At 55.2% G+C, this 8,713-nt stretch overlaps 1 protein-coding gene across 1 annotated transcript in view; it reads right to left on the bottom strand.

Moving 5' to 3' along the window:
- Nucleotides 1-8,713, bottom strand: part of mdn1 (midasin AAA ATPase 1) — a 41,879-nt gene that overhangs the window by 25,287 nt on the left and 7,879 nt on the right. Inside the window, 24 exon segments of the mRNA XM_084699306.1 lie at nucleotides 905-1,169; nucleotides 1,449-1,712; nucleotides 1,831-1,920; nucleotides 2,027-2,215; nucleotides 2,614-2,721; nucleotides 2,828-3,025; nucleotides 3,159-3,235; nucleotides 3,238-3,280; nucleotides 3,430-3,638; nucleotides 3,761-3,958; nucleotides 4,243-4,503; nucleotides 4,622-4,736; nucleotides 4,851-4,989; nucleotides 5,079-5,209; nucleotides 5,445-5,583; nucleotides 5,691-5,829; nucleotides 6,204-6,338; nucleotides 6,593-6,734; nucleotides 6,841-6,987; nucleotides 7,221-7,429; nucleotides 7,566-7,744; nucleotides 7,998-8,149; nucleotides 8,332-8,439; nucleotides 8,526-8,673. Of these exon segments, the coding sequence (XP_084555432.1) occupies nucleotides 905-1,169; nucleotides 1,449-1,712; nucleotides 1,831-1,920; nucleotides 2,027-2,215; nucleotides 2,614-2,721; nucleotides 2,828-3,025; nucleotides 3,159-3,235; nucleotides 3,238-3,280; nucleotides 3,430-3,638; nucleotides 3,761-3,958; nucleotides 4,243-4,503; nucleotides 4,622-4,736; nucleotides 4,851-4,989; nucleotides 5,079-5,209; nucleotides 5,445-5,583; nucleotides 5,691-5,829; nucleotides 6,204-6,338; nucleotides 6,593-6,734; nucleotides 6,841-6,987; nucleotides 7,221-7,429; nucleotides 7,566-7,744; nucleotides 7,998-8,149; nucleotides 8,332-8,439; nucleotides 8,526-8,673 (3,785 nt within the window).

Below are 8,713 nucleotides of genomic sequence, written 5' to 3'. Positions count from 1 at the left end.
ACCATCACCTGGGACAGCCATCACCTGAGGCAACCATCACCTGGGACAGCCATCACCTGGGACGGCCATCACCTGGGACAGCCATCACCTGAGGCAACCATCACCTGGGACGGCCCATCACCTGGGACGGCCCATCACCTGGGACGGCCCATCACCTGGGACGGCCCATCACCTGGGACGGCCCATCACCTGGGACGGCCATCACCTGAGGCAACCATCACCTGGGACAGCCATCACCTGGGACGGCCCATCACCTGGGACGGCCATCACCTGAGGCAACCATCACCTGGGACAGCCATCACCTGGGACGGCCCATCACCTGGGACGGCCATCACCTGGGACAGCCATCACCTGGGACAGCCATCACCTGGGACAGCCATCACCTGGGACAGCCATCACCTGGGACGGCCCATCACCTGGGACAGCCATCACCTGGGACGGCCCATCACCTGGGACAGCCATCACCTGGGACAGCCATCACCTGGGACAGCCATCACCTGGGACGGCCCATCACCTGGGACAGCCATCACCTGGGACGGCCCATCACCTGGGACGGCCATCACCTGGGACGGCCATCACCTGAGGCAACCATCACCTGGGACAGCCATCACCTGGGACAGCCATCACCTTACTGGAGCTGCTGTGCTTTGATTTCATTGGTTTGTTTTATCCTTGTTGCATTCATGTTTACATTTTGTTTGTTGTATTAGTCACTGCCTGTTTTAGTAGTCACTGCACCATTCTAATAAAACAACATTTAAACATAAATGCAACAAGGATAAAAAAAACAAACAATGAAATAAAACCACACCAGCGACATTAGCACGCAGTCCGTTTATTTTGAAACAGGACAGCCGTTCATGGAAGGGCCAAACCCAGTGTGTGAGGGGGGGGGGGGCCGTACCTGTGAAGACCTTCAGTTTGGTGTTGAGCTTCTGCAGCAGCAGGATGATGACTTCCAGCTTGTTCAGGGCGTCCGAGGTCACCGTGCCCCCAGTGCTCTCCAGACCCTCGTCCTTCAGCCAGCGGCAGAACAGGCTCCAGGTCTTCAGCAGGAACTCAGTGTCCTGCACCGCCCCGTCCAGCGACATCAGACCCCGCCTCGTCACCATGGCAACCACGTAGTCCACCGTCTCCAGCACCTGTTGCCATGGCCGCATGATGTCCACCTGGAGACAGAAGCAGGCTCTAACTCGTCGCATTTTCCGTTCAAATAAAATCGCTCGGTTTGCTTGAGCATTTGTGGACGTGCTACATCAGTGTGGGCCAGTCGAACTAAACTAGCAAGCGTAACACAGCTAGCACAACAAGGAAGTAAGCGCTAGGCTTTCTTCCACGCCCCCTGTTCGCACGAAGCCGCTAGAGAGGACAACACCAGGGCCAATCTGAGCTATAAAACCAAGTGTGCTCTGCAGAGGGAAGTCAGCAGTCCCAGCTTGATGAGTTACCTGCTCGAACCCTCCCAGCAGCTCCGTGGTATCCATGGCGCTGTTCATGGCCATGACGCGGAGACGGTGGCCAGTGAGCAGAGCCAGCAGCCGCACCAGGCTGGTCTTGCCGCTGGCTGTGGGGCCCACCAGGATGGACATCCAGCCCATCTCCACACACTTCATGACCGACTCCAGAGGACGCAGAGCCTGGTGGGTGATGGACAGGGGGGGGTCCAGGGCCACTGGGGCCCCCCCACTGCGCTGGAGGACTGAGAAGCCCACCTGGGGGAACACAGCAGGGGGATGACTGGATGTACTTTTTACACATCTGTTTTTACACATCTGGGATTATTTTTTTTATCCGTCTAGCACTGGATGAAGTGTTGAGGGTGTGACTAACCTGAAGGTTAAGTGGTGTGATGTGGAATTGCCTTGAACTAGTGTAGGGCTCAAAATCTTCACCAAACACCTTCCGGAACACAGACAGCACCTGAACAGAGGGGTATTCATGAGAACAGCTGACAGCTTTGAACGAGCATCAAGTTTTACAGACGACTCAAGAGCAGAAGTTAGTAAAACAGCAGGGCTGTACATACCTGGGCCTTGTCTGCCTCCGTCCTCATGCGGTCTGCGTACACCACACCCACATGCTGACCTGGGTTGAAGAAGCCAGGCGATTGGTCGGCTTGCATCAGCTGACACCAGCGGAACATGTCTCGCAGGTTGAATTCCCAGGGGCCTCCTTTCTGACCCCACTTCCTCTCGACAGAGACTTCCTGCACGAGCTGAGGGACGGAGGGAGAGGAGGGACAAACAGAGCAGGAAACAGAAGGATGGTTTGTGACCAGGTTTAGGACAAAGCAGTGGAGAAGAGATAAGTGGCTTGTGTATTCAGAAGCCAGTGGACCACAGAGAGAGCTCATAGAGCCCCTCCCCCCCAGATAAAACAAAGCCAGCAGTGAACCTGGGACAATGAACCAATATCCACAAATAGCTCTATGGGCAGAACGATGCCAACTGCTGGACAGACTGGCGGGAATTGTCCTTTATTGTCACAATGGGGTCAAGCGAGGACATCTAACCCTGCTGGACCCTGGCCACGGAGGGACAGATGAGGTCAGTCCAGAGTCACACTGAGCCCCAGAGGCTCTGACTGGACCAGGGACATGAGTCCTTAACCTACCCGGTTATTGAACTGCACCATTTTAGAGGTGATTTGCTTGTCGATGTTGGGGAAAATTGAGTCCCCGATAAACTCCATGTCTTCACTGGTGAGTTGGTCCACAAACACCTGTAAAGGACAGGAGTGTAATTACATAATGACATCTATTTGATGATGATAATAACAACAACGTGATCATGGTCCTGTGTGTTTGGCTGGCTCACGCCTACAGTACCTGAGTGAACCTGTTCAGGAATGATTTGGGGAGTCCCTTGCGCCCCCCTCCCTGGATGAAGGGGTTCTGGCAGCCGAAGATCTTGGTCTTCTCGTGCTGCACGTGGAAGGTCATCCCCAGCTCTGGAATATAGATCTCTGAGCGGTGGTCAAAGCAGGCGTTCAGGCCCTCCAGCACAGACTGGGAAGCCAGGTTCAACTACAGAAGAAAAAGAAAAACACACGCATCTACATGCACATCTCATACACACAAAGACTCCATATTCCATAACATAACTCCATAACATAATTCCACAACTCTGAAATACAGTCGGTTGTGGGAGATATCGTACCTCATCCAGGACAATCCAGTGACCAGCCTTCAGTCCAGCCAGAAGAGGGCCGTCTCGCCAAGCAAACTCTCCCCCTTCCCTCCCTCTACAGGCAGGTCAGTCCCAAACAGATCCGTCACATCCTGCCCCGGGACAAAACAACATCATTAAACCGATCAGGGAGCCATCGCTAGTCCACCCGTCTCTTTTGAGACGTTACATAACAGCAGAGGAGGCTGCACAGATGTTCTGGCTAACATGAACATTGAGAGAGCGGGGAACAGGGGCTTACCGTTTGTTCAGAGAGGTTCATGCGGACCAGGTGGTTTCCAGAGGCCTTGGCCAGGGCTGCCACCAGGCTGGTCTTGCCCACGCCAGGGGAGCCCTCCAGCAGCACGGGCCTCTGGAGCTTCAGGGCTCGGAGGATCCTCTGGGCGTTCACCGCAGTGGTGCCCGCGGCCAGGGCGTAGTCCGACAGGCTCCGGCTCTCCGTCGCTGGTCCTGGAGGGGGGGGGGTTCGAGGGGAAGCAAAGATGAGGTCGACCTGCACTTCCAGACCCAGCAGAGAACCTGCTATGAAAACACTACTGCAGGACACGTCCAGAGGAAAAACCTGTCCAGACCTAGGGCGATGTAGAAGGGGTCGATGCCGAAGAAGTCATCCCCCAGCTGGGGCTCCCTGGGCAGGGTGGTGTCGTACACGCGCAGGGCGTCCAGCATCTCCTGGTCCAGCTGGGTGACGCTGCTCAGTCTCTGCTGCAGGAAGGCCAGACAGGACCGGCGAGCCACCAGGGCACTCTCAGCTGACGACGCTGTCGTGCCTGGTGGGTTACACACGGGGGGAGGGGAGGGAGGAGAGGAGGGGGAGGAGAGGAGAGGAGGAGGGGAGGGGGGAGGAGGGGGAGGGGGGGAGGAGAGGAGAGGGGAGGAGAGGAGGAGGGGGTGATGGGAGGGAGGAGGAGGGGGAGGGGGGAGGAGGAGGGGGGAGGGGGAGGAGAGGAGGAGGGGGGAGGAGAGGAGAGGAAAGGAGGAGACTTGAGTCATGTGGTTCTAGCACTTCCTGAGTTGACACAGGTGGAGTCTGTGTGGTGGGGCAGTGTCTGACCTGAGCCGATGCCATCCACGTACACCAGACAGGCAGCGTGGATGAAGGCAGTGATGGTGTCCAGCCTCAGGTCCCATTCAGCCTCCTCCTCCTCCTCCTCCGCCCCCATGGTCATAAAGCCATCCATGTCACGCTCACACACCACGTTCAGGAAGTGGACCCACGACAGGATGTCCCTCACGCTCAGGATGCAGCGCCGGCCAAACTCCTGACTGGTCAGCCAGTCGATGAAGTCCAGCATCAGCTCAGCGATGTCTCCACCTGCATGGAGGAGACAGGGCGCGTCGTCAGGGTTACGGGACGCGTCAGAGAGAGAGGGGAGGAGGAGGGGTTTACTTCAGACGTAAAACAGACTGAGGGGTGGAGAGGAGCTGGGTACCGTCTATGGCCAGGCCTGAGCGCAGGTTGTGTTGGATGATCTGGACCAGGTCACTACGGCTGTTGGTCTGAGGGCACCAGATCTCAGTGAACCTGTTCCTGAGCGCTGGGGAAAGCTGCACACACACACACACACACACACACACAGAAAGAGAGAACAAGAGAGTATGGTTTAAATAACCAGGAGCCCTGAAGGCTGATCTTTAAGGATCTACATCTAAGAGCTTGACCTCCTTCTTGCCGAAGTCTCCTCCAGGGTTCATGGTGGCCACCAGGCGGAAGCTGGGTGCCGCTGTGATCATCTCCACGTCGTCATCGTCCCCGCTGCCCTTCTCTGCCAGCAGCAGGGACCTCTCCGTCTCCAGAACGCTGCGAGGAGAACAGGTCAAAGGTCAGCAACGCTCGTGTGTGTGTGTGTGAAGGACAGCTGAGAGGCGTGACGGAGAGAGCGTGCTCACCTGTTGAGTCTCTCCAGCACAGAATCGTCAGCCAGGGAGATCTCATCCATGAGGAACACCCCTGCCTCCTTCATGGCCTGGACCAGAGGCCCGTCCTGCCACTCAAACAGACGGCCGTCCTCCGCATCCACCTGCAGCGCCGCGCAGCACAGCGCAGCATAGCACACAGTAGCAGTATCAGCAGGGGGTTAGGACTTCCTATCTGCTAGACCTGCAGTTAGTCTGGAGGTACTCAACTAGGGTTGTAACCAACATTATGCTGCAAGATGAAGGTTTTTCAGCTACATTTAAGTGTAGGATATAGGCTAACCTGCAATTGAGCCAATTTCATTGTTTTCATTCCTGACTTCCCATGCCAGCCTGTACCTGATGTGTGCCGGCGTGTCTGACTGGCCGCAGCCCTCCCAGGAAGTCTGACGTCTCCATGTGCAGGTGACAGTTCAGGGAGAAGAACTTCTGTCCTGCCAGGGCAGCAAACAGCTGGCAGATAGTCGTCTTTCCACACCTAAGAAGAAAATAAAAACAACAAATAAAACCCACAAACTTCAGCCCTCAGAAGTGTTCCCTTCCACTGCACTCCGAGATCAGACAGACTGAGCGTGTGCGCCGTACCCCGTGTCTCCCACGAGGAGGACCGACTCTCCGAAGCGCAGCGCTCGCCCCACCAGGACGGCCAGCCTCCGCATGCTGTGAGTCCACACCACGTGACGGAACTCCTCGGGGACGCCTGCGATGCTGTCCACGAAGGGACCTGCCGTGCAGACCACAGCACAGCTCCTAATGGGTCCTAACACTCTGGCCAATACTACTGTCCCTCTGAACGGAGGACGGCCCACATGCACAACACACAACGTTGTTCACACTCCATAGAAACTCCAGGATCTAACTCCTAATAGACAACATAAAACACTGATTCAAAACACCTCAAGAGTTCATACTCATGGTGTTTACCTAAAACGTCAACCACTGGTTCAGTTGAGAGCCATTTCACATTTGGTTTTGTTTAATAAGTGCTTGAATAATGCATACAGTTCAGTTGACCTATTGAGCTGAAATAGAGGGTCGTTCTGTGGTCAGACTGTGGCGTTGCATTGGTTCTGGCACGGTATGATGGTCTGTACTCACTGAACTGAGTGGTGACCTGCTGTTCAGAGAACAGGGAGTCAGGGTTCACCCTCCGCTTGAAGTGCTTTTCCAGGATGGACTGGATGATAGCCGCCTCGTCTGCCTTCCTCACTCTGCCTGCCAGCAGCATGAATCCTGACAGACACACAAGCACGTCCCATTAGAAAACCATTCACAACTTTTCCGAGATTTTTAGAAAAAAATCGTCAACAACAAAAAAAAATATATATAAAAAAACAAAACATAATAAAAAAAACATTGATTCACATACATTTCTTAATCGATCTGTATCGCTAGCAGACTGAATGCGCGATTCAAATGTGAATACAAAAATATCCCCCACCGCTAGAATTTGTGTCATCTACGTTTCTGTAAATATCCGGTGTTACCGTCGTCAGCCAAATGCTGCAGCCAATCCCGTGACGTCTCTGTCTGTTCCTCCAGCCTATAGCGGTCTGCCCAGCGGAACAGGTCCCTGAGGGTAATGAAGCCGTGTTTCCCCGCAAACACAGACGATCCCCTGCGCAAGGACTGGAGCACACATCCCAGAAGTCAGATGAGCGGTCCAAGCCAGCCAGCGAGCGAGCGGGCGGGCGGGCGGGCTGAGGCCGCAGTGTCCCTGGTGGTTAGGGCTCACCTGTAGGTCCTGCATGACCTGGACCAGCTTGGAGCAGTAGGACGGCGGGAGGCTGCACCTCTGGTGAAGGATGAGCTCCAGCTCAGCGCTCGGAAGCTCGTCAAAGTGCAGCTCCACGAAGCGGTTCCTGAAAGCCCTGGAGAGGACCTGGGGAAGAAATGAAGAGGAGTCAGATGGCTAAGTGGTTAGGGAAACGGACTGTTAATCAGAAGGTTGCTGAGCGGCCCCCCCCGTCGACAGTGTCCCTGAACCACTACTCTGCTGAAGCTACAGCAAGACCTACCTTTCTACCCCTGAACCACTACTCTGCTGAAGCCACAACAAGACCTACCTTTCACTACCCTGAACTACTACTCTGCTGAAGCCACAACAAGACCTACCTTTCTACCCCCGTAGAGGCCTGGAGGGTTCTGGGTGGCGAAGAGCATGAATCTGGGGTGGGCTTTGATCACTTCCTGGGTCTCTGCTACAAAGAGTTCTCGGTTGTCATCCAGGAGTCTGTTCAGGGCCTCCAGAACATCGGTGGGGGCCAGATTCAACTCATCCAGAATGATCCAGTAGCCTTTCCTCATAGCATCAATGAGAACGCCTGAAGGGAGAGCGCACACACACACACACACACACACACACACACACACACACGTTACACGATGACGCTGGCAGAGGCTCAGGTGGGAGGGAGACTGTCCGTGGATCTGACTGGGCTGTATAGAAGTGGCTGGTACCCTCTTTGAAGACCAGCTTGCCCCCATCGTCAGAGGAGTAGCAGCCCATGTACTCCTGGATGTCTGTGTGTTCGTGGTTGTTGATCCGCACACACTGGTTCCCTGTGGCAGCCGCCAGCCACCTGATCAGGCTGGTCTTCCCCACGGACGTCTCCCCCTGGATCAGGACAGGATGGGTCCTGAAGGAGGCAAACAAATGCTGTGATTCTCTAACAACACGTTTGCAGTGAAAACAAGTGATTTTGTAGTTTGACCTCTATAGGAACGGCCAAGTGCCTGGAGCAAACGACATTGACCTGTGGTGTACGGTTTGAGGATAATTGAATCTCAGCTGGGCCAGTTGTCCCATGAGAAGCCCCCTACCACTAATCCCAATAAGCAAATGAGTGGGGGAGGGGAGGGGGGGGGGGAGGGTAGTGGAGGTTTTCCTACCCTGCGGACACCACTCTGGCCAGGTCACGGAGGTTGAGCTTGACAGAGGAGGTGAGGATGTAGTTGGGGTCGAGAGCTGGCTCCATCTCACCCTGGGACACCCAGTAGGCCTCCATCTCCACACAGACCCGCCCTGAGGGCTCTGGAATAGGCTGGAGGAGACACACGACATCTGCTCACTCTCACGGTGGATCACAAAACCAGGCTCGTCAAGACGGGACGGGTTTCCTCAAAGCTTTTGAGAATCAAGTGATTTTCACTTGAAGCTTTAAGGAGTTCCATCCTCTCCTTTGGGTCTGCTACACGAGCTTGGTTTGTTGTCGTGCAGCATTACCTGTTTCAAACACTTGACGTTTCCCGCCAGGATGTGTTGACAGACTAGATTCTGGACCACGGGGTGGGAGCTCCTGTCCAGCTGTGTCAGGAAGCTCATACAGAAGCCCTGACAGAAACACAGCACGTCACGTGTCAAGCACAGTCAGCGAGACGCATCACAACGTCAGTTTGGGCCCAGCCCTGTTCTCCCACCTCGTATAGCGAGCGCTGGACACTGTAGCAGGGGTTGGAGGCCACGTACTTCAGGGCCCTGCACAGCGTCCGCAGGCTGTAGTGAGGCCTGTGGCCTGTACCATCCACTAGGTGGGTGTTGGCCTCCTTGCGCACAGCCAGGTAAAAACTACACGCCAACACAGTCACCAGGTCAGCCAGACAGTTCC

Source organism: Hypomesus nipponensis, chromosome 6, assembly GCF_054491055.1.
Source record: "Hypomesus nipponensis isolate SF chromosome 6, ASM5449105v1, whole genome shotgun sequence".
In the NCBI taxonomy this organism is placed as follows: Eukaryota; Metazoa; Chordata; class Actinopteri; order Osmeriformes; family Osmeridae; genus Hypomesus; species Hypomesus nipponensis.
The sequence above is the reverse complement of the archived record's forward strand: the minus strand, read 5'-3'. Positions and strand labels throughout refer to the sequence as shown.